The sequence below is a fragment of the Passer montanus genome, unplaced genomic scaffold (assembly GCF_014805655.1).
Source record: "Passer montanus isolate IOZ18808 unplaced genomic scaffold, ASM1480565v1 scaffold40, whole genome shotgun sequence".
In the NCBI taxonomy this organism is placed as follows: Eukaryota; Metazoa; Chordata; class Aves; order Passeriformes; family Passeridae; genus Passer; species Passer montanus.
The window spans coordinates 2,050,015-2,075,506 of NW_024368819.1; the positions used below are offsets into that span (position 1 = coordinate 2,050,015).

The following is a 25,492-nucleotide window of genomic DNA, read 5'->3' on the forward strand; positions in this document are numbered from 1 at the left end:
GTGCCGTACGGCCCGGCCCGGCCCGGCTCGGCTCGGCCCAGCCGGTCCGGGTTCAGCCTCACCCGGCCCCGCTTAGCCCTGCGCAGCCGGACTCAGCAAGACCTAGCTCAGCCCCGCCAGGCCGCGCTTAAAATCACAGAATCGATTAGGTTAGAAAAGTCCTCTGAGATCATCGAGTCCAACCTGTGACCGAGCAGCGGGTCAGTCACACCGTGGCACCGAGTGCCACGTCCAGTCTTCCCTGAAACACCTCTGGGGGCAGTGACTCCACCACGTCCCTGGGCAGACCATTCCAATGTCTACCGACCCATTCTGTGAAGAAATTCCTCCTAATGTCCAACCTGAAACTCTCCTGGTGCACCATAAGAGTGTGTCTTCTTGTCCTGTCAGTGGCTGACTTGGAGAAGAGGCCAACCCCAGCTTTGCCAGATGCTCCTTTCAGGTACTTGTAGAGAGTGATAAGGTCACCCCGAGCCGCCTTTTCTCAGTCTGAACAACCCCATCTCCCTCAGCTGCTGCTCATGGGACTTGTGCTCCAGGCCCTTCATCAACTTGGCTGCCCTTTTCTGGACCTCTTGGTTCACCTCAACCTGACCTCCCAGCCTGGCTGGGTTCTGCCCAGCCTGGCTCAGCTTGGTTCGGTTTGTCCCAGAGCAGCCTGGCTTGGTGCAGCTCCTCATAGTGGCTGATGAGACCCATAAGAAGCGTTTCCACCGTGATGCCCTGTGCCCAGTGAGTGGTCTGGAAGCTGGTCAGGAGAAGAAGCCCAGGGAACTAATTTTGCCCCCCCCAGCAGCATGTCCCGAGGTTCAGGTGTTGATTTCTCACTATCCTTGTGTTCTTCCCACCTCACTTTGCCCTCTAGGAGAGCTCAAATCACCCCCTGGAGCCACATTCAGAATTGCTGTGGGGGGCATGCTGGTAACATCGTACAGCTTTTCTCGTAGGTCAGTTCAAATGTTTTTTGCTGCAATGAACAGTGCCATAACTGTAAACACTCTACCAACTTGTGTTGTGTTCATAGCTGCACCATGACATCTGCCCTCAGGACTTGCTTGGTCCACAGAGAAGAGGTAACAGGAGGTGACTTTAGAAAAGATAGTTTGGCCCATGAAGTTAAATAACTAGCTGTGAGTTTTGGTTTTGCTTCCCCCATCAGGTTTTCTGTGTTTGGGCAATCCTGGGAGAAGAAATGTGTCTGAACCACCTAAGCACATCACCTTGCCCTCCAGCTTTTGCAGGCCCCTCCACTGCAGCATCCCTTTCCCACTGCAGGTAGGGAGATGTGCCATCTCTGCTCTCACTACGTTGGGATATTCAGTCTCGTTATGGCTGCAGTTCCTAAGGGAGTCACATACTGATTCAACTTTCAAGTCTAGTCTATGGGATTTAGTCTTGAACGGGCCTTCAGATTTTGTTGTGGAAATTGTGTTTCTGCTCTGTTGGGTTTCAGTTTCTAAGTGCTGTAAATTTTCTTTTCAGGAACAGAAGTGGAAACTTGGAGAGAAACCTGTGGACTGCTAGTAATGAGATGGAGGCAAGAGCTGATGAAAGCTTTGAAGTCTTCTCCTCAGGGAGAAGCAGCGTGTCCTTTGGAGGTGGTACCAGAATCTGCAGCTTTGTGGCACAATATTTCGTTCCTGTCACAGCTAGAGGTTTGGCCATCACACCAGATCATGTGTGAGAGTACAAGCCTGCTGTCCTCCCTTTGTCAGACTGTGGGTGCTCTTTCGGCAATGCTGCCTATCCCCTTCACCCCCTTCCCACCCTTTCCTTTGCAAAGCCCAGTTTGTCACCCCCTTGGCTGTGCTAATGCATCCCTCACTGAGGAGTGACACTGCTGGATCTGCTAAATGCTCCCAGCTAATAATACCCCCCAATATCTCTTTCTTTTGGAAAGTTATTCAAGGATGCAGCTTGCAGAATGGCATGATAAACATCTTGGCAAAGCTGAGCTGGCAGCAAAAGGAAGTGTCAGGGCAGGAGTAAGCGGTTGGGGGCAAGGAAATGGCAGGAACGTCTTCAGCTGCTGTACAATAAAAGACCAGATGTAATGATTTGACACAGTTCCACCCATCCTATGTCTGTTTTTTCCCCCCAAAGGATGCTGAGATTGCACAGACCTCTAACATCCTCAAAAGTCTTTCATGCCAAAAATTTCTGTGATTAGCAGGAGCATGGATGTGCCTGAAGTGAGGAGCGTGGCATTTAGCAGTTGGTTACTACAGAAGCAGAATATGGGGAGAGTTATAGCCCTGTGAAAAACCCAGGGCACTATCATGTAATTAAAAGGCCATTATAATGGTTATACCTCTGAGGTGGACTGGGTATTAATCACTGTCTGATTAATACTTGAGAGCTTGTCTATGTGATCTGGATGTATTTTTATGTGCTTATGTTGTGTGTGCACATATTTACCCCTATGGTAAGAAGCAAATGTGTCTGAGGCTTGGAAGCTGAAGTTTTACTTGATCTAGCTTGAGTCATTTCCTGTGGATTTGCAAGATCTCTTATTTGATCTCTGCTTTCACTGTCCTGCCGGTTTGCAAGCTGCTAAGCGATTTATTCTCTTAATGATTTCTCTCCCTCACTGCGCAACCCTCTTACTATTACTTTCACTGAAGTATTGAATTTATTTTTCTAATATTCAGGTTACTGTGCCGGTTCTTGTAAGTAGCGTGTTGGAGCTGACTGACTTTTCTGAATGAAAAGGCTCTCTCTCAGAGGTGTGATTTCTGTTTGTGCGTTGTGGTGTTTGTACACAGAGCTTCTGCTCAGACACAGAGTAGCGCTTCCCTGTGATGCGATCGTTAAGGTACCTAGAATTAATTAGCCTTTGGTGGCAGAGCTTCAAGGCAGCAGCTCCTGCATACTAACGATTTGCCTGCTATGACTGTCCTGTGTTTTGTATTCAAAAGAAACATTTATTTTGCAGAGTAATACTTTAGCTGTTGCAGAGAACCTTGTTTCTGCTTGGGTTGGAATAAACTTCCCTGAGTGCTGTTACACCTTTAGCTAGCACTTATTTAGTGTGAGAACCACTGGAATTTGAAGTGTCAAAGTTCAGGATGGCATTTACTGCAGGCTTGCAATGTAGCCTCCTGCCTTCACTTACTCTCACTTGTAAAGCCTTTCAGCCTTTGAGCTGAAATCTTCCACACTGTTGATTTAGGAACCTAATTATGAATGTTGGTACCCTGTTGACTGTGCTGAATTCAATGATTTTTCCACTGACTCACTTGGTGACTTTGAATGAGTGAGGAGTGGAAGTCAGCAGTCCTGAATCATGCCATCCTCCAGACAATTACCCCCCTCCCCAATAATTCTTTTGAGCAGCAATCATATTTTAAAAGCAATGATTACATCTGTATTTTTCCCCATCATAATTGCTCAGAATTTAAGAGCTACAAAAGCATTCTGCAACATTTGAAGTCAGAGTAAAGTCTTTCAGGGCTGACACTTTTTGGGAGGTCACAGAGTTTGGAAATACAGAGTTTTTTTTTTCATCAGGAGTGGGATTTTAGCATGTGGTTTGGAGAATTGTTGGGATCCTTTTTGGGCACCTGCCAGGGGAAGAGGATGTGGAGAGCTCCTTGCAGTCTTCCCAGGATGTCCTTTTGGAGGCTGGTAAGACCAGAGCAGGCAGGCAGAACGGACCCTTGCTGCCAGATGAGCTGACTATCCCACTTCCCCATTTTTCTTCATTTTACAGGTTTTTGTAAACCTGTATTTTACTAGGACAGAAAGTTGAGGCCATCTCTGTGCCCTTGCCTGTATGGCTTTTCTGGACACCATGGGATCAGCTTGGGAAACAGCAGCAAATGTGCTGAGGGCCGGGAAGACATTGACCAGTGCGCACAGTCAGGCATGAGTCATGCCTATGGGACAAATCTGGTGTCATTCGTAGCTGTGTTCCTCAAACCTCGTGCTCTCCTTCATCCTCTCTCAAAATAAAAGCAAAGTTTATTGAAATGGGGAGATGGTGAGGAAAAGCAGTATTTTCAAAACCCTTGCTTTCCTACTGGGCACTCTGTTGCCCTCTTAATATTCAGCAGTAAGTGATTTATAGCCCCCCTGACATGGTGGTTTTGTGTTTCCTTTGTGTGCATAACTTCCTTTTGATATAAAGGGACGATAACAAACCTAAATTGTAGTCTCACAAGCACATGGCACTTTGTCTTTGTGGTGCAGATAGCAGGAAAATGCTCTAATCTTGAGTTCAACACTTCAGCCTACCCACCCCCAAATTCCACGCTGGTGAGAGGGTGGCATTAGCAGGTTTAGTGAGAGCAGTGTTGGTGGGGGTGATTCTTTCACACATAGTGGTGCAGGATGATGGTTTTGGGAGTGCCACTAGAGTCAAGTCCGTGATATGGACTCAACAAGAGATGGGTGCACGGCTGCTTCTTGAACTTTTTTGCATACCTTTTTGTGCTGAATGCTTGGAAGGAAAAACTGCTACAAAACCTTCACTTTCTGCTGCCAGTTCTGCAGTGGTGCTTTGCTCCTGTGCGTTCCCAACTCAGCATGCCCTGGCCCATCAAACTGAAAAATAAGTGTGCAGGACCTTTGCAAGTGTCACTGCAACCTCAGGATTAGTCCTAAAGCCAGGCTACTTTTGGCATGAGGGAAGGGCTGCTCTTCTCTCAAGATGCCTTTCCACCCTTGAGAGGTTTCTGCATTTTTGATACAGCTGTTTCCAGGGCCTCATGAGAACTGAACAAACAGATGCCAAATAATCTGGTTTTACTTCAGGGAGCACAAAAGCGGATGGATCTTAGAAAAACACTGGAGTTGTGCACACCTTTTCCTCCCCTCCTTGGGGGTCATTTGAATCAGGTTTGAACCTTTAAGTGCATTTCAGAAAGTTGCCTTCTGATAGCCAAACTTCACTTGGGTGTTCCTCCCTTTTCTCACAGCTATTGTGAGACCATCCCCTCTGAACACCCACGTTCCCTTTATTGCAAAGCTCTTTGATCAGCCTCAGCAGATGACATGATGAACAGTTGACTGACTACTTTGGCAAAACCAGTTTTTGTGGCTTGACCTCCTTTTCGCACATGGTGTCTTGCTGTGAGTACAGGGTCCTATTCAGTGTCTGAGTGGTTATAATTGCTGGTTTACCCAGTCTAGACCTGGTTGTGGGAGAAACCCCCGCACAGGTATCAATCAGGAAAGGCTTCTGGAGTTAAATTAAGCATTTGAAATATGGAAATGCTGACATGGCTGGGTGAGATGTTTGATGGTACACAGGGGAAATGAGTTGTATATACCCTGGCTGTATCCTCATTTACTCAGCCCTTGGCTTCAGGGCTACTCAGTGACACTGACCCACTCAGTCCTTTGCAGATGCTGGGCCATATTTAATTTCAAAGGGTGCCAGTCCACCCTCTTCTTCAGGCAGATATTTTCCCTTGTGTCAACATCCTCATAACAACTCCAGCTAGGCAAATATAGCACATGCCTTATGAGTGTCCTGGAAGGACTCAGAGGTGGAGAGTTAGAGCTAAAGAAGTCTCATGGTTAACCCCATGCACCACTGAATAGCTTTGGGATAAGTCGCAGCACATGGTGAGGAAGCTGGGAGGAGAGTTTAATGTTCCTGCAGAGAACACCTCCTTAGACAGCCACCCTCCAAGATGTTCCCAAGGATTCCCATGGAAAATAATCCTGCGCTCCTTTTATGTTCTGGTACTCACACACATATTATGCTTCCCTGCCAGTTCTAAGGAGAAAAGTGATTAGTCACTTCACACAAAAACCTTTGGGGACTGTACATATACTCCAGTATGGATGCCAGCTCCATCTAGAAGGGAATGAAGACTCACAGCTCTGCTCTTTGTGTGGTTGTTAAGAGAAGCTGCTATTTGCAGGTACTGGATGCAAGGCCTTCCAGGTGCCCACTGCCAGCTTGCATCCCCAGCAGTGTTTGCAGCCAGGCTTAACAAAGCCCAGAAATGCAAGACCAGCTTATGAGAGCTTCACATCTACAAGACCAAAAGCACAAGCTTGATCCTGCTCACAGAGCTCCCTTTTTTAAGACAGTAGACTCTCCAGTCTCTTAGAGGAAAAAAGAGACTGGATAACCAGTCTCTTTTTTAGGGCTGGTTATTGCTGGATGCCTGTTCTGACCTTAAAAGCTGAAAGTAAAAACAATCCAAGATATGGGGCATGCTGAAGTGGCAGCTGAAGGGCTTTTTTTGTTCCTTCTGCAGTTAATGCCATCATGCTAAAATTGCACGCGGGTGGGAGTGGGGGTTAATTTAAGGTTTAGTGTGACCAAGAAGAATTATTTAGAAAATAGCAAATGGACAGCATTCTGAAAAATGAGCTTCACTTCCCTAACCAGGAGTACTTGACTTAAGTTGAAGAAACTTTGAAGGAAACCTCCATATCCATGGCAGGTAAACATTTGCCTTTGATTCTGTTTTTCTCTTCAAGTCTAGAAACCCCAGCATTTACACTTAAATGGATGTGCTGTAAGCTATGTTTAGGAAGAGAATTTCATCCCCTCCTGCACGTACTTTTACACATGATAATTATTTGACTGTAGCTTTACAAAGTATGGCTGGAGGGATGGTTTGAAAGGGAGGAGTTACATGGCACTGATGATAACTGCCTTATTCAGCCCCACTGAAGGCAGTGGCAGCAGGATCAGACAATCCAGAAGAGGTATTTTATTTTAAATAGCCATTATGGACCTTCAGTGACTTATGGTAAATTCCTGCCTTCTGATTTCATGCACTGGAGAACACACATGTATGCTGGAACCATGCATGTCTTCAGAGTCACATGTTCAGTGTGGACATGAATCTCTGCATTTTGTCACCATTAAAAAAAACCCCAAAACTAACAGAGAGCTAGAGAGCATTTGAAGATGACATTTTGGTGAATGATGGTATTTTTTTAACACTATCAGTTTTGTCTTCATCAAACATATCACGGAATCTGGGCTTTTCCTTTATCTTTTACATTTTGCTTCTTCTCACCCACTTGATCTGCTCCTTCCATACAAGTGGAGTTGTGGTCCAAAACTCATGGAGGGATGAAAGAACTGCTCTATAACCACATGGTCTGGATGCAATACCTTGCACATAACTGCTTCTCTTTGTGCCAAAGACATTACCACACTACCAGTATTTAATTTGTTGCCACACAAAATGCTCTGGATTCTGGATAGCTGTGACATTGAAACACTTCCTATAAGTTGGTTCCTGCTCAGCTCTAAAGAGATTTGGGTCATCTCTTTGACATTTTTTAGCCTAAAAAAGTACAAAGGTGAAAGCTCTCCCACAAGGCTTGATCAAAATATTGGGAGATGGCAGTCTAAATTTTGGCCTCTCTCTGGCTTGCAGGCAAAGCAGGACAAGTCTTTGTTTTCTTGAAAGAAACAGGGATGGCTCTCTTTAAAATCCTGAGAGGGCAGAAAGCAGAGATGATTTCCACCTTCCTGTGGCAAGGTCAATTCTATCCCCTCTGCAGGTGGACCTACTCCAGTAACAGGATGGGCAAGGAACCTTTTGGGAAAGGTCACCAGAGCTTGTTGCCCTGGACTTTCTAAGGAATGCAAGCAGTGGTAAGGGCTTTGTGCAACTACCATTTAGCTGTCACCAATATCACAGGCAGAGCTTTCTTTAACCATAATGTCTCCTATTGCAGGAAGCTCTGGAACCTCTGCAGTAACTTTGCTGCAAACAGCTACCCCAAAAGGGGCTTTGACCTTTTAACAATGGCACTTTATGACACACTATTTACTTTTATTGATTTTTCAAATATTAGGGTGGAGATAATCACTAAGAAACATGAGATCTTGAAAAAAAATTTAAAATATAATAAATTATATATTGGGACTTTTTTTATAGTTAGAGTATCTGTGTAGTCATGTCTGATCTTATATGCTAATTTTCATTTGTATCCTTCACAGTCATTTGTAGAGGTAGTTCCATTAGGTGTAGGTGTTCCATTACAGCAGAAGGAACTACAACCCAAGGAGATACCTGGGTGTCAGGAAGAGAACTCAAACTCAAGAACATTTGGGAGTCATTTAAGACAGGAAGACAACATCCACTTGAGTTTAATTCCCTGTTCTTGTTTGTGTGTGTCTAGTTTCATGGCTGTGAGTGGTGCATAAATCACCTGAGATCCTCTATTCCCCTGTAATTTACTGTTGGAAAGGACAGAAATAAATTCCAACATGTTTGTGAGACATACAAGAATTACTCCAAACTTAGAAGAATTTTGGAGAAAAGTTAAATGCTTCAAGCCTAAATACTGCTAATTCTCTCCTGCACTACTATCCACTGCTAATTCTCTCCTTCTAGTTTATATCATCATGGATTAAAATGAAATGCTGCTGTGAATGTGCCCCATCAAACAGAACATGGTTGTAGTTGTTTGCCTTGTGTGGCCTGAGTAAAAGTGCTCGACTGTGCATTTCTGCCCTAGGAAAATCCTTTATGCCCTAATTTCCAAGTTCAAAAATAGCTCTCTACAGATGAAACATGTTTTTCACCCTTTAAAGTAGTGTTTTCACCTACAAATACTTGCTGCCTCAACAAGAGCCCTTTCCTTTGCACTTGTGCCAACATGCAACTTGGATAAAGAACTAAACTTAGATTCATAGTTATAATGTTTCCACTGACTTTTTTGGTTTTGTTTTTTAATAATGACTGTAAGACATGTGCTGTCTCTCTCCTGAATTTTAATCTTTCTAATGAAGGTGTGTTTGAAGAAGGCACACCCTTCAGAAGATGTTTTGTGGTATCGTCTTTGTGCCTTTAGTGTTGAGGACCAGCTGCCTTTTCAATTTTAAATGCACTTTTCAGGGTCTTACATCACAGAGGCCTAAATTAAAACACACTTACCATAAAGAGGTGCAGCACATGCATTCATCCTGGAAATTGCACTGCGACATGAAAGATATCCAAACCCTACATGTAATTTTGAAGATGAGCAAGCCTTGGCCTTTCAGATGTCCCACGTGAGGGAAGCGCACCCATGTCCCGCAAAATTGTAAGCTTCTGAATCATGGAAGTTGGATCTTAAAGCCTCTAATTCCCACTGAATTAGAGATGTTTGGCGATGTGTGTGGCTGTGAAAATTAAGCCCAGTGCTGGATCGGGGGTGGCCGACTGCCTGGTGGATGTGAGCCTATGCAGGAACCCCTGTGGTCCAACACCCAGCATGAGCCAGGGAGATGCAGAACTCAGTGATGGGCAGCTCTCACTTTCTGCCTCCCAGTTCATCCTCCACATGTTATTCAGACTCAGGGATCAGGATCTGGTGGCTCCTCATGGCATGAAAATTTTGCTTAGTGGTTTGCAGCCTGAGAAGGGCTGGTCATGCCTTGTGTAAAGAATTATCTTATTAGCTCTAGATGTTTTTCTCCTAATCAAGGTTATTGGAGAATTGTTTTTCTTCTCTAGTATGGTGGTATACACCAGGAGTAAGACCACTGCACCTTTATTTTTGATGTATATACCATGGTGAGAGCAGCAGCTGATCTTTAACTTCTCTCCTGCAGCTATGGAAACCTTGCCTTGTGCACTCCTGCAGAAACAGAGACCTCCTTTTGGGGTTCATGGGTTTAATGCCAAATTCTCTCTCCATATACATGGCTCCCAGGAACCAAACTGTAGCTTCAGAGTGCCATCAGCTTCATTAGCCTGTGGGTATACAGAGGGAACCCCCAAATTCAGCCTGAGTGAGACTTTCCTTCCTGCCTGTATTCAATGTCAGTTTTACTTGCAAGTGTTCAGGGGAAAGAGTTTTTTGCAATCTCGTTCAAGTATCAGATACGGGCAATCCCTCTCCTGGAGTGCCGTGGTTGGACAGTATCCTGGGCTAACTTGGGAGGGCAAGGCTCTCCCATATCTAAACATTGCAGTAAATGTTACTCAGCCTCCTGTGGGGTAACTGGGCTCGACACAAATGTCCTACCCAAGATCACAAGGAAGAGGAAATATGGGAATATACGCCACCAGAAGACACTGTCTCCCTTGACGTTTTTGTCTATAAAACAATGGCTTACAGAGTGTTTTTAACTGAAGGGTGTTGTTGGCCTCTTTCCTTTTCAGTTTTGGACTTTTATTTCCTGTAGGAGAGTCTCTGGAATTCCTTAATGTTGTCATCAAGTCCTAGGGATTTTTTTTTCCTCTTTTAGTTGTGCTACATCTCCCAGGTTGGCAGCAATGCAAAATTTCTGAGGGAAGACATTTCTGTTTAAACTGGAAGTCATGAATACAAGAGCTTCTCCTCCCAAAGGAAATGTTTTTACTTCCATGTCCTCAGTCTTACATCTTTGCTTTGTACTCAGGTATTTTCACTTGAGACTTTCCAGTTTCCTAGAAATTTTGATTTACTCTCCTGCTGAGTCTGTGGAACAAGATACTAAATCCATCTTACTTGGGAAAAAAATTAAAGAAAGAACAATAAAACCCTAATTGAAACATTTTGCTGAAAAATGTCACAGCATAGTGATTTTTGAAACAAAAGCCAAATAAATACTTTTTGCTTTTCTAAACTAGGAAAAGAAATGCATATGTATACCCATTCAGTTTGAGTGGAATTGGAAAATCTTTATCTCATATGCACTGCCAACTTTAGGAAAAGGAGAGCCTGTTTTTGTCTTCTTATGTGTATTTATGTGTCTTTGTTATTAAAATTTAACAGTCTTGGGAAGTTTTGCTGTGATGTTGAGGAGAAGGCTGCAATTCCAGGCACTAAGGTGGCTCCTTTGGAAAGGCTGAAATGTGACTGCCTGCTCTTAGGTACCCATGAACTTCTCTAAAACCACAGGGACTCTGTACCCCACTTCTTTCTAATTTAGGACAACCAGATGTCCAAGGCCCAGGCCCATTCTGAGTTCCTAACAAGCATCTTTGGGATATTATTTTTTTTTCCTGGATATGTTTTTTTTTTTTTCCCCAGCAAGCCCTTCTTCATCTGCAGTGATCTGATCTTCTTCCACATCAAGAAGACAGGAGTCTCCCATGCAGGAGACTTGTGCCTCACCCACCTCACCTGCCTCCCCAGTTTGTCCTCCCTTCACTGCTCCTTTCTTTCTTTATAGTCATCACCCAACTAAGAGCTTTCTAACTTCAGTGCATTTATACCCCTGCTCTCCCAGATCTCAAGGGATAAATTCCCTGTCAATCCCACCCAGAGGGATCATTCTTGTGTGTGCAGTGACTTTAGGGTACATCATGCAGAACCTCAGTCCAGGATTCCCTGGCCAAAACTGAGACACCACATTCCCTTCCACCATGTGAAAATGAAAGTAAGCTTGGCCACAGCAAAACCACAGAGCAGTGAAAAATCCTCCATTGTTGGTGGTGATGGTGTAAAGCACCCAAATCTTTACTTCAGATTTTCAAGGGGTGCAAAATACGTGGATGTGTCTGTCAGCAAGACTTCCAGAAGGACAGAGTGTCACTGGGATCCCCACTACGAAAAGCTGCCGTAAGGTCGGTGACACAGGATTTCCGCGAGCTGGTGCTTATCTTGCAGACAAATCTCCTGGGGGGTGAAAAGTCAGACACACACACACAGGTACAGTGAGCACAGCTGTCTGTTGTGGGGCTGTAAGGAACTGCCGGAAACCCACGGGAGGAAGATGCAAAAAACCCCAAAAATGTAAAGGGGAAAGGTGGGAGGGAAGAAGCTGTTTTTCTCAAAGCTTGGCTGCCCTTGCAAGCAGAGTAACATCACAAAAGAGACACATGGTCAGGCAAGTTTAGAGCATGAAATCCTTTTGGAGTTCTGTAGATGGTGAAGTAGAGGGAAAGAAACTTCACTGCACACCTGTGCAGTGGTTAACATGATATTTTCAGGAGACTTCACCCATGATTAGGCACAGCAGCTTGCTGTACTGATAAACCTCATTTCTGCTCTGGAGTTAGGCAAACTGGGCCATGGGAACAAATCAACTCAAAGCCACACAGTAAATGTGACAGAGGTAGAAATATTAATAGGAACAGATTGCCTTTACCCTACCTGCTTTACACACTCATGTGAATACTGAATCTGCATTGAGCATTTTAGAGGCTCTTGAAATTCTGAAGTCAGGTGGCCTGGAAAATGCTGACTCCTTATGTAGTAGTTAAGGATGGAATAAAATGGGGTACTCGAGGGCTCAGTTTGGCCCAAGGAGCAAGGGTTTGTTGCTTGCTTCATGTCTGCGTGTCAGGAAAGCACAAAGCAGAGAACAAAACCTCTGAAAGACCTGGGGAAATAATAGCTGCTTCAGCTCAGGGGCTGAGCTGGAAAATGGAGAGTAAAAGAACTAGATTGCATCAAGGCCAAATAAATGGTAATATTTCCTTTTTTATTTTTTTCCCCCGCTTGTTTTTCTTGGGGGAAATAGGAAAAAAACCCAATGTGTTATTTTGGGTCAGCCCAAATTGCATTTTGAATATAACATTTTGTTTTGAGGTTAGTTACCCCTCTTGTTGCTCACACTTTCTTTTATTTCATGTTTCTTTTGAGTGGAAAATGCCACTTTAAAATAGCAAATCAGAGGGTTATATTTAAGAGGCAGTGAAATAGAATGCTGTGGCATTTTCAAAACAATTTCTTTCAAGAAATGTAGATAGGTATTTATTTCCTCCATAAATTTTTGGGTGCAGTTGAAAATGTTTGCCATGTTTCATTCATTTTGGAAACTCCAAAATTGCATGGTTTGGGTTTGTCCTTTTTTACCCCTAAATATTTTAGTTATTTTCTTTTCTTTTCTTTTCTTTTCTTTTCTTTTCTTTTCTTTTCTTTTCTTTTCTTTTCTTTTCTTTTCTTTTCTTTTCTTTTCTTTTCTTTTCGGCCTTATTCAATTCCTGCTGAAGGAATTGCTTCTGCAGAAACAACAAAAGGGAGATGTGTAACCTGAGGAATGGGAGATTTCAGGGAACAGGACAGGGCTTACAACAGCACCTGGGGCAGAGGCCAGTGTATGGCTGAAGGCAAAAGCATGAGCAGTGGTCTCTTATTTCCCAGCAAAGCTACTGAAGAAACAGCAGTGAGGAAAGGTTTGAGGCAACAGGGGATGGATGTGTACAGCTTTACTTACAGTCTTCAGTTTTAAGTGGCTGTGCCACTGGAAGGCTGATTTTCTATCAGCAAGATCACTGTCACAATCCTTGCATCCCGGAGCAGCTCCGTTGCTGGCAGGCCCTAGGGAGGCAGATGGGTCACGGCAGGGATGTTGGGGGCTAGTTTTATTCTTGTGCACCCCATTCCCTGTGGGGGATCTGCAGGGCTCTCTCCTTTGGTTGGGTTTGCCCTGTTAGGGCTATGGAGAGAGGGAGGTGATCTTGGAGCTGCTACCTCTCTGCTCTAGATCTGGGCTTGCTCGCTCTCCAGGCAGGCTCGGGGTGTATGGAGGAGCAAAATGCCTTGTGCTCACTCCAGATAAGAGAGGTGATGCTGATAGGGCTGAGGGAAACAACCCAAGCAACTGACTGAAGCAGAACGTGGTTTGCAGCACAAGTGTTTGCCTGACTTGTCAGCACTGTGAGACAGGGGCAGGTGGGAGCTGGTCCAGGGGTACCCCCCTGCACTATGATGTCCAGTGGACAGTCAGGTCCTAGAGCTTCTCTTTCCAGCCACAACATCCACTGTGGAGGCAGCAGCCCCTTAAAACCAGATGTAGGGTAACTGGCAGCATAGGTGACAGGCATTTCCTTCCCAACCAAGAAATAATGCTGTGTGCTTTGACTAGCAGGGGAATTCAGACAGTCTGAATTCAAGCCATTTTAAGTTAGAAACCCCTTTTTCTGATTTTCCCAGAGCTGGCCAGCTGTGGCCTTCTGTGTTTGCTGCATCATGAGATGCTTTGTAATGAAGTGGTGGGGTCTCAGCAGGCCTTATTCTGTCACTGGAACAATGGAGCACAGACTTTCTTTATATCCTGGAGGGCATCAAATAATAAGAACAAGAAAAGTTGTCCAGCTGTGCTTCAGCTGGACTACTTTTCTCTTTTCATTTTTTCAGTCAGTCTTAGTAGACAGCGTGGCTCCCTGACTCACTTGTCTTCTGAGCAAGATACTTAAAATGTAAATAGAAAACTTGTTTTAAGAAATGGCATGTGCCTAGCATGAAGAAGTAAGAATTACCCCTGCTGGAATAACCTTCCTTTCATTGGGATTATATTAGGGAGGAATTTGGTCTGCTCCTTGGCAGCTCCGTGCACAAGCTGGCCGTTGTTATTAAAATCTAGAAACTCATTCCTAACCTTAGTCACCTCAGGTGATTTGCACTTGAAAAGATCACACAGACTGGTAAATTTGGGAAGGATACATAAAGGACTAGCAACACAAACTGCCTTCTGGCTGGTGAGGGCTGGGGTTACTCAGATTTCTTGGCAGTGCTGGGCTATTCACTAATTCAGTTTAACCCCCTACAAAGTCCATGTAGAGGTGAAGAATTGCAGGCAAAATCCACTGGCTGGTCCCCCAGCTCAGAAGACTGCCTGGAGGTGGCTGCCATGGCTCAAGGTGTCCCGAAGAAGGAAGCCAAAGCATCCGGCTCCCTGGCCAGTGGGAGACGTGCCTGTGGCGGATGTTTGCTGCTCACAGGCTGTCTCCAGTTCCTTGTCACAGCAAGGTGAAAATGGACACAACAAATGGCTTAAAGAGCAGATTTCGATGAGAGCAGGTCAAGGGACCTGAGGGGCCTGGTGGGAGTGACTTGAGCAGCACAGCTGCAGCTGCAGGAGGATGTGCAGCTCCACCCCTATCCTCCCGCTGGGAAAGGGCTGCTTGGGAGGCAAAGCCCAGCTCAGCAGGGACCTGGGAAAAAGGGGGCTACGGAACAATTTGCCTGCATCTATTGAAGCAAAGCAAGCAGGCGGCATGGAGAGCAACTCATATGCTAAGCCCATCATACTTGCTGTGTCTTTTTCGTCCAGGAGCCTGGCTCCAGCAAGCAAACTTCCCTGTGGCTTCCTGCCGGCTCGGGGAGGATTCGTGGCTGGGATGCTTTACCTCTTCCGTGCCAACTCAACTGGAGCCATGTCTCAAGATGGTTCTTTGATACCCTGTACAAAGGATTGCTCCTTATGGTGTTTTTGTCATGAAATAATATGTTTCTGCAAAGTTCAATCTGATTAAAATACAAAGAATTAGGATGGGGGACTGGATATGTGCAAAGTAGTATTTATGTATCTGTTTCTTTTGTTAATAGATAGGCCTGCCAGTCCCACAAAAACTTAAGCATGCACTTAGTGTTCCCAGTGGCTAATCCCATGAAAGTCTACTCCCAGTGTGTATTCAAGCACACACGTACATCTGCATAAGGCACGGACTGCACGGCCCTAACCCTGATGTGCTGACTTAGAGCTGTCAGTTGTGAATGTTCCCATGTCTGGAGCATATCCTGAGACTCAGGGATGCCTGAACCCTCACTGTCTGGATCTACAAGGTGTTAAGTAGGACTTGGAAAATGGAGGGCTGGAACGGATAGGCAAGAAGTTACAGTTAACGATGTGAAATTATGGTAGAAGCCAGGCACAGGATCATTAAATAATGGATTTGGTTGTTCATTATTTGCTTCAGCCATCCCTCTGCCTCTGTGAAATGCTGACTCCTGTGCTGTCCGTCTAAAAATGACACAGTTGCCATCACTTTTTCCAAATGGACATTTTTGTTTAATATTTTAAAAGCAGGTCTGACAAATCCACAAGTATCAGTGTTAGGCAGAAAAGAGAAAGCTCAGAGATAATGCAGTATGTGCATGTAGTAAGGCATGCACCTTATCACTCAGTAAAATTGGTGAATTTCTATCAGTGCCACAACAGTGTTCTCAATTGCTGCAAGAACTTGCCGTCTTTGATACAAGACCACCAGAATTTTGGTCTGCAATCTGATAAAAAGCCAACTGTACCAAAGCAGCAAAGAGATTAAAAGCAAAACAAACAAGGGAAATGGAGGAGAAAAATTCCAACAAATTAAAAACTGCGAACTAGACTTTGAACTGTACAACACATTTTATACTAAAACCCCTCACAACATATTCCAGTATTGTTTTGATAGCAGATCCATTGCTCATGTGAGACAGGAGTGACACCAGTCTGTAGGTATTGCTGTGCAATTCTGGGATATCTGGGGCACTGGTGATTGCGACTTGTTCCTTCTTACAAGGACACTGTGGGCTTGGATACTTGGGAAGATGTGCTGGGTTTGATTTGCCGCGTAACCTGAAGCAAAAGTCAGCCTGAGGCTGCCAGATTGTGCCTGGTTTCAGATCAAACCTCTGAGAAAGTAGTGAATTGAGTAGGGTTTCCACTCAAAACCATAAATCGGTCTTGATATGCTTGAAACTTTGCCCAGATTTTTTTTTTCTTTTTCCCAAACTTGGCCTGTATTCTAGCTTTGTAACAAAACCTAAAACAAACATCTCTGGGTTTCGGGTTTAGTTGTGAAAGTTTAACACAGAAACCATTTTCCTCCAGGGGGAAGGGGGATGCTGGCCTGTGTGCTAAGGCTAAGTTTCATTTTTTATTCTTTTGAGAGTGACAGTGACAGCTTGTATTTTCTACCTTGAAAGCAGCTGGAGAAGAGGCTTTGGCTCAACCTCTGATCTGAAGGACAGAACAGAGAAGGGTGACCATCATGTCCCTGCTTGGATCTCCAGCCTGGTTTTCCCATTCCTGGTAGCAACAGGGAACACATTAATGCAGAGAAACCCTGCTGTCTGTCTGTGATGCTACTTAACTCAGACCAGAGCAGCTCTGAATCAAGGTCAGCATTTGATAGCATGGAGGCCAAAGATACCAGGAGGACAGATTTTTGCCTGGCACATGATAAGATCAACAACTGGGAACCATGCCACCACAAGAGAAGGAGCTGTCAGAAATTGCAGCTTCCAGCTCATGCTGAATTCCCGTCTCACTGGGAGTGAGGCTTGTTGTGTAAGAAAACAAGATACCATCCATTAATTGCTGGCAGCATTTTGTCTTTTTGAGAGATAGAAGCTTCTGATTCCTCTTGTGTTTCTCCCCGCAAGCTGTGCCTCACTTTTTGTAGAAGACCAAGCTGGCATTGCTCCCCTTGCTCTGGTCGGTGTGAGGGAATCCAGGACTCCAGCATTTTCCCATTAGTCTAGTGCATCATGTGGTGTGAAGCAGGGCTTTTTAAAGTTGTTTTTGACTCCAGATTACTAATGTCTACAAGGTCAAAGACTACAAGGGTTACCATTCACCACGCTAGAGAAGCTGCTGCTGTCTCTGATGAGCACAGATACTCTGTGTGGTCCTCACAGCTTTTGATCCAGTGGCGTGAATGCCAACACCAGAGTCCTCTCGGTGTGCCTGGCTATAATCACAGGAAGCTCATTCATTACGCAAGTCCTGAAGATATGGAAGTCTTGCTAATCAGCTGGGATGGGAGGGGTAAATTAATCATTTCCTTTTACACTTGTTGATAGAGCAATTCATTCTGTCATGAGAAAATTTGGAAATGGAGGAAAGTTTCAGTAAACTGTGAGTAAAACCTGAGATTTCAATCAGATGTTGTGGTCCAGCTTTGCTGCTGCTTTTGTCTTTAATCTTACTTTCCCTGCCTCCTCACAGCAGGGCCTTTTCCAGGATTAAGCCACACTTCCCAGAGCTATCCTTTTGAGTTATTTGGGACAGGGAATGGATTGAGGACCGAGGGAAGTGCACCTACTGTCCCCACTCAAGGGAGCAGATGAGATCTTGGAGAAAAATGCCTAAGGCAGTACAGCCACTGTTATCTCCAGCCATTAGCAGCAAGAGCAGATTAGGGACCTCCCATGCTTTCCTCAGAAAGTAGGAAAGGAGTGTCCAGAGCGGTTGGGACAAATTCTTTCTGCCTCTGCCTGTCCCTTTGGGCCCTGCTGAGCTTTCTTTACTAGCTGCTACATACAGAAGAATCTAAAATAACACTCCTTTGGCTGCTGCCCTGGATCTCTTCATGAAATGGGGGAAGTAGTGTGCATCTTCAGTACTCTGTGTCCTTCTCCTGGCAGCGCCTGACTTCTGCAGTGATATTTTAGCCTCTCCAGAGGCAGCTGCTGAAATATTGTTGAGCACAGCATTGGAAAATAAGGAGAACTGAAGCTGGGGGGTTTTTTGTTTGTTTTGGTTTGTTATGGTTTGGGTTTTTTGCTACATCAGGCTTTAAGCTGTTAGTTCTAACAATAACATTTCAAATCATAGTTCAGTAATACCACTATGTATTTTAGGGATTTTGATGTCATGGTGGTTTTAGATGCTCGTCTAGGTTACACCAGTATTGGTGGGGTATGTACACAAAGGGCCTTCATATGACTCCACAGCACCTGAGATCTGCATCCAGGGATCATTAACAAAATGCTACATGTCAAATCCATTTAAACATCCTACACATCCTAAACATCCTATCTGGATACAGCAATTGTCATATAAAGTAAACAGCACCTTTGCATGGCTGTTGTATTAGAAGAACTTGCTGCTTATTTTGCCTGATTGCTCACCTGTCTGCTGCAATCTCCTTGTGCTAAGTGCACACCTCTGTAAAGCTCCTTACAATGGCTCTTTGGTAGGGTGGGACTGGATGTTATTTAAATTGGCGGGGGGGAAGAACAATTAATGTTTCGTGTGATCACAGAATCACCTTTCAGTTGCACCAGTGGGAGATAAAACTTGTTAGTTAATTGGAAGGGCTGAAACCCCAAGGAAACCGGATGCCATTCGATTTAGAGGATGCAAGTGAAGATGGAACTGTGTGCTACAGAAGCTTTTAGTTTGCCGGGCTTGCTTGAGTGTGGCTGCACTTTCCATTTACAAAACACAGCTCTTTTTGGTATTATTAAGTTAGTACAGATGTGAAATAGTCTCTTTTAGACCTTTTCCCCTCAAAGAAGCAATGCTGCTTTATCTATGTTGAGGCAGTGAAAATATTATATGCTACCAACCCAGCTGTGTACCATGTTAGTTTATGGAGCTGACAAAAGTTAATCCAACTGATTTCAGAGTGCTCTGATACAGAGCTGACCTCTAGCTTCATGTTGATGACAGGCAGCAGACACTGGCACCCTCAAAGGAACCTGGTACTTAGGTGTCTTTGAGCTGATCTAAATGCTCCTTCTCACTCAGGTTGTACTGGTATGGTGCTTTGGGTATTTACAGCTAAAGCTGTCATTGGGCAAAACATCACCCTGGGCTTGCAAAGACCTTGCCAAATCAGGTAGTACCAGCTGGACCGAGCTTGAAGTGAAATGATGAAATGCTAGCTACATGCAAATACCTGTGGGTTGGGTGTCAGTAGCTCTGCTGCTGGAACCTGTTGCTGGAAGGCAGTAGCCACAGCTGCTCCTTCAACATTCAGTGCCCAAACCTGTACTGATTGTGACAAATTTGTTGGTTTCTGCTCTTGCTTTGGTTTCTCAATGCAGCTTCCGCTCTTCAGCTCCTGCTCTCTTCCTGAGAAGCTCATGTCATACAGACAGACCCTGCTCTTGCTTTCAGCTATGCACTTTTGGCCCCAAAATGAAGAGATTCTTTGATGCTTCAATTGTACCTATGGAACATTATTACTGACAAAATGTTGTAGTTCAGCCTTCCCTACCTCCTCATGGCACTGCCACGCAAATCACAGTGTTAGTAAAACAAATGGCAAAGTTATGGAAGAGAGCTTGAGCTGATCTAATGGCAAATTGCTGCTCGAAGAGGGGAGCATATCCCCTCTTGCTCTGTGCACCTCTGTTCTGCCCTAAACTGTGACTATTCTGCTCCTCCCATTGTGCCAGTCTTCAGCCTGTTTGGGATCCTTCAGTTGAAAGCACTGAACTAAGGTATTGATAAAAATGAAATCTAAAGTGAAAAATAAAAAACTAAATCTACACACTCACAAAAAGGAGATTTTTGGACTGGTCAGAAGAGAGTGGAATCTAGTACAAGGAATAGGACAGAATGCAGAGTGAAAATGGGATGTTCAGTGAGAAAGGAAATGGGATAAGGAAAAAAAAACAAAAACCAAGAGGAGGGAGGAAGAGGAGAGAGCATTGAACTGTTATTTAAGCCCATCACTGCACGTAATCTTACTTTCTTCCTGTAGCCCAAGTCTCAAGGTAGGAGACCTGCCCTCTGCCTTGTATCTTTGGCAGAAATCTTTGCCAGTTTTTTTGCAATGGGTTTAGTAGCAGCAGCAACAGCTGCAGCAGCAACAGCCCTTTTGGATTTCAGTGTGCAGAACATGGGATGCACGTGGCAATTCAGGACCGCCTGCTCTGGATACTGGGATGAAGCTGTTGGCCTCAGCTTACTAAGCACTGCTTCTGGACACATACATGTACAATGACCTGGGAAGAAGCAAGCAGTAAGCTCTGAGGCAGGGACGAAGTGAGTTGAAATGAATGTAAGAAGCACTGTTTTCAGGCTGCAAGACACGTAATGACTAATCTGACAAAAGCTCTCTATCCCACAAGGTGTTAATTATATGTCTTGTCTTTCTGGATATGTGTGAACAGGGTCTCTTTGCCCACTGGGAACAATGGCTATAATTATTATTTAGTGGGAAGGAGAGGAAGCCCAGCTGCCCTTAATGCACAGGATCAAATGAAGGCCAATAAAGTGTATGTACACGTGGCCTGCACTCTGTGGCTTAGTGTAACCTACAGAGTTTGCCAGTGTAATTCTAGGGTGTGGAAAGAAATGAACTCCCCCACTGCTGGCAAGGTGCTGGTGTAGACAGAGCTGTGCTGACAGATGAGTGTTTCTGACAGCTTAGCATGTCTGGGTATGTTGGTGGCGTTGCCGTAGGCTGAAATTCCCTTTGGTGGCACAGGCCATGTCTCTGTTAGGGGATTCAGCCCACGCCCCTCCACAGCAGTAGTACAGGCAAGGACAGTTTCACTTATTTTGTTGTTGTTGTTGGTGCAAGATACCTCCTAGTCCAGGACAACATTTTTCATGTGTTGGTTTGCTGATGTTCTAGATGTATTATGGGGTACAGCACATGTTTTGAACAGTAGAGCTCTGTGTTTCAGGCTCTGGCTAGGGAATGAAGTCTCTGAGGCTGAAGCAGGAAAGTATTTATGCCAGAAAGTGATGCAGAACTGCTCAGGAGGGGGGCAGGGGGCTGCGCCATGAGGCTCTTGTAGAGAGAGAGGACAGCTCACTTGAGCATGTGTATAAGACTCTTTCTCTCCTATTGCTCCAGAGCCAAATTAGAAGATAAGTCTTGAAAGTCACCATAAGACTGTCCAGGTAGGGCCTGATACTGCTCTGTTTCAAGCAGTATCTGTTCAATTCTTCGGTATAGGACATCCTCTCTGCAGAAGAATTCTGTGCACAAAGCTGCCCAGCTCTGCTCCCTGCCACAAACCCTGGATGCTGCTCATCACCTCTTCAGCACACTCTTGCTGTAGTGAATTCTTCTGGCTTGCTCATTTGCTCATTCACTTTGGGAAACAGAGGATTTTCCCCCTCCTGGCTGAGCACACAAAGTGTGGACCATTTTGTCAACAGCCATGCTGGCTCTGATTTTAAGAGTTGACTGTCATCAAGCATCAGTATCACCAGGGAACTTTCTGCTAGGTATGGTCCAGAAAACTGCTTGGACTGATCCTGCTAATGACTTATGTGCAGCTGTAGAAGAACATGGAAACCTTCTCTGCCAGAATGCTAGAGGAATTTCTAGGTTTAACACTCCATGGAGTATCCTGAGCTTTGAATGTGAATAAAAAAGTGACTTCTGGTAAATGTGATTAATTTTATTAGGAAGGAAAAGGTAAGAAAGTTAGCATTAAATTTATTCAAAAGTACAATAAGTGTTGGCTGGAAAAAAGCATAAAGACCTCATTATGGATAACTTAAACAACCATAGATAACCAAAATGTGAGAGTGCAAACATAAAGCACAGATCTTTCTGCTACCTCCTCAAAGCGTAAGGACTGGGAAAAAAGGTGCTTTAGCCAAAGTTTCTTTCCCTCTGCTAAAAGCATGCTTTTCCTGAAAAGATGCCATGCATAAAGAAGAAATCATGCTAAAGGCATAATTTTGTTTTCCAAGTCAATGTTTCATTTGCCTCCTCTTAGAATATACTTTTCTTTGCTTATAATCTTGGCATGGCTGTACATATTTTCTATTCTCTTCAGGGGTGGTTTGCTTTGTTGTCATAGCAATGCCTTCTAACTCCTGCACTCACCAGTTTCTTTTCAGGTTCCTGCAGGCTGCAACCAGTCCCTCATTGTGATGATCACATCCCTTAACAGCTTTAACACCTCTTTTTTTATCTCCTAACTATAGGCACATTCAGAAGCATGATTCCAAAGAATTCTGGCCCAAACAGGTTTTCAGCTTGAAATTGGGAAAAAAAAAAGGCAATAACATTGTTTGTATCTGTTTGGGGTTTTCATTGTTCTGATGATGATCTAATATTTCAACATTTTTATTCATTCATCTTCTTAGTTTTTCTTGGATGTGAGCTATAATTGCCTTGGTGATCTGGCTATTGGAGATGAGATGCACCAGGCTGGAGAGGTCCTGGTTGACTGGAAGTTGGCTAATGTTGTCCCAGTTTTCAAAAAGTGCAGTTAAGATGACCCTGGAAATTGTAAGCCTGTCAGACTCACTTCAGTGACTGGTAAATAATGGAGAAGATTATTGAGAGAAGTATTGAAAAGCACTTGAAGGACAAGACAGTCACTGGTGACAGCCAGCAACAGCTTCAGGTCCTGCTTATCAAACCTGATTTCCACCCAACTGATCAAGGGAAGCCAGTTGATGTTGTGCTTTTGGATTTCAGATAATCTTTTGATGCTGTCTCTCATGGGATCCTTCTGGACTAAATGTTCATCCCCCAGCTGGATAAACACATGCTGGGATGGGTGAGCTCATGTCTGGGGCACAAAGGGTTACAGGGAACGGGGTGACATCAGACTGGGGACCTGTCACTGCTGGGGTTCTGCAGGGCTCCATCCTTGGCCTCGTGCTCTTCAACATCTCCATAAATGACTGGACACAGGGCTGGGAGGGACACTGAGCCAGTTTAGACAATACACGCACCACAATATAGGAGAGTCCTAAAAAGGGCTACCAAAAGAGGGTCTGGAGGGGATGCCATATGTGGAGTGGCTTAGGTCACTTGGTCTGTTCAGCCTAGAGGAGACTGAAAGGAGATCTCATTGCAATCTACAAATTCCTTGTGAGGGGCAGCAGAGAGACAGTGCCAATGATAGGACCCCAGGGAACAGCATGAAACTGAGCTGGGCAAAGTTTAGGTTGGATATTAGAAAAAGGTTCTTCACCCAAAGGGTTGAGCATTGGAACAGGCTCCCTGAGGAAATGGTCACAGCACTGACCCTGTCTGAGTTCACGAAGCATTTGGATGATTCTCACAGGCATATGGTGTGACTCTCGGGACTGTCCTGTGCAGGGCAAGGAGCTGAAATTTGATGATCCTTGTGGGTCCCTTCCAACTCAGGATATTCTGTGATTCTGTGATTTTGTGATCAGTGTGGCTTTAGGACAGTTTTTCCCTAGCTTGAGATCACAGTGACAATATGAAGCTGGGACCAGGTCAGCTCAAACAAAATTGTCCCCTTTTCTTGTGCAGTCTTGCTCAACATCTTTCCTTATGCAGAGCTCCACTTTTAAAGACCCATCTCTTCCCCTTGTGTCCAGCTGGATCCTGAGCACCTAGTGAGGCAAAGCCTGGCAGTCAGTCACTGCTGAGCCAGGCAAGAAAGAGTTAAAGCTACAGGAGTGACAGAGGTTGGATGAATTCCTTAAACTCCCTCCCTTCATCCAGAACATTCATTTACTATGAAGCAGATATTAGGGTATTGCTGGGCATGGGCAAAGTGGATGGGGTAAGAAGAAAAGTCTGCACTCAGTCTTTGTGCCCAGCTTTACTGTGGGCTTCTCTGTCCTTGAACAAGTCAGTCTCTCCATCCTGCACATCAACACACCCCAGGCAAAAGAGAAAACACTTTCTACATGTTCAGGTGGGAGGGAAAAATCTTTCCAAGCCCATCTAGGCTTAGGTGCCACATGGGAGGGATGGTAGCAGATACTATGTATAGAGAGCACAGACTTTCCTTGTCATTTCTGCCCTTCATGGGAGACCAGAGCAGAGAGGTCTGTGGAGGTCTTTGAAGGTCCTGCTCAGCAGCTGCCCCGAATTAAGGCAGGCGTGCTACTGTGAGCAGCACACCTTGATTTAAGTTGAATTCTGACATCCTTGTGTTACACCTCCAGTGTGTTGTGCAGCTGTTGGTTTTATACGTATATGGAAAACACTTTCAACGGGATGGGGTGATTCCACCATCTTCCACTGCACAGCTCTCCCTCACTTTCTTGATGTGTATCTGCAAGGATACATGAGGGTTCCAAAGAAGCTGTCAAAGGAGCCATAGCATATATTCTCACCCCCAAATATTTTCTTGAGACAGATTATGACAGGCTTGCATTTCTACCCTCACCACACAAAATACAAATCACAGAACAGAGAAGGCTCCTGCTCCAAAGAGCTTTGCACAGTGGCTGTGTGAGGTTGCTGGCTAATACTTTGTTGCTGTTGGAATTAGTTTCAATATGAATCAATACCATTTTTTTAGTGCAGTAGGCACATATGCTATACAATTGAGAGCAATTTTAAAGGAACTTGTGCTTTAATGAAACTCCTCTCCCATTTCAGTTCCAGAGACTTCCAATGATCAGGAAGGATCATTGGTTTTTTGTTGTCTTTGTAAACATTACATTCAATTTGGATTGTTGTTGTTGTTGTTGTTTTTAAATCAAAGATGTTAGGTTTTTTATTTTTTAATTTTTTCCCAAAGTAGGAATATTTATCTTCGAACCCTCCAACAGCTTTGGAATGCAGCCTCCACACAGACTTTAATAGCAAAACCCACTTCTTCTGACTCAGGGACCATTTGATGAAATGTCTAGAGAAGCAAAAAGCAGCAACAAAAAAAGCTTTACACAGATGCTTCCCTGTGACTAACAGAACGTCCACCCAAAGCAGAGCGAGTATAAGTACGTTTGTCATATGTGGGTGTATTTTTCCCATACATTCATTTTTAAAGTTATGCAGTAGAGCACTATAAAATTATAGTTTTACAAATAAGCATTATTTGACCGTCACTGGGCTGAGCTGATGACTCACTCTGTGACCTCCATGCAAGTCATTTGATTTTCTTGTTCCTCAGTAAAACTATGTGGGAAACAGGCTGAAAAAAGAAAAAAAAGACAAACCCAGAAGGCATTCCTGACAATATGTTCCCTACCTAAGCTTTGTGTGTTGACTGGAAACACAACATTTGAAATAAGAACTTTACAGCTGCTGGCTTGGTGTCTGTGACCAGCCCTGCAGGAATTGTGGGTGGCCGATGTCTCTGAAAAGCATGCTCTAAATATGGGTTGTGGTGTCTGACCTATCCCAAAACATCAGCAGTAGAAGACTTGCAGGCAGCTGCCAATATCATTATTGTGTCCCACCAATCTCATTATAGTGTCCCATTGTCATTGTGGTGTGAGCTGGGTCTTTTACCACCA

At 44.4% G+C, this 25,492-nt stretch overlaps 1 protein-coding gene across 3 annotated transcripts in view; it reads left to right on the top strand.

The window, feature by feature from the left end:
* LOC120506873 overlaps window positions 1-2,125 on the top strand; it is a 2,620-nt gene extending 495 nt beyond the window's left edge. The window contains exons 1-4 of one of the 3 annotated variants that reach the window (XM_039718969.1): window positions 875-947; window positions 1,025-1,073; window positions 1,160-1,275; window positions 1,483-2,125. In XM_039718969.1, the coding sequence (XP_039574903.1) occupies window positions 916-947; window positions 1,025-1,073; window positions 1,160-1,275; window positions 1,483-1,684 (399 nt within the window). In that variant the 5' untranslated portion in view covers window positions 875-915 and the 3' untranslated portion in view covers window positions 1,685-2,125. Of the gene's footprint in view, window positions 1-874; window positions 948-1,024; window positions 1,074-1,159; window positions 1,276-1,482 lie in introns of those variants that run through there. The other 2 variants (XM_039718967.1, XM_039718968.1) reach the window with 2 other exon arrangements.
* Window positions 2,126-25,492: the final 23,367 nt, after the last annotated feature.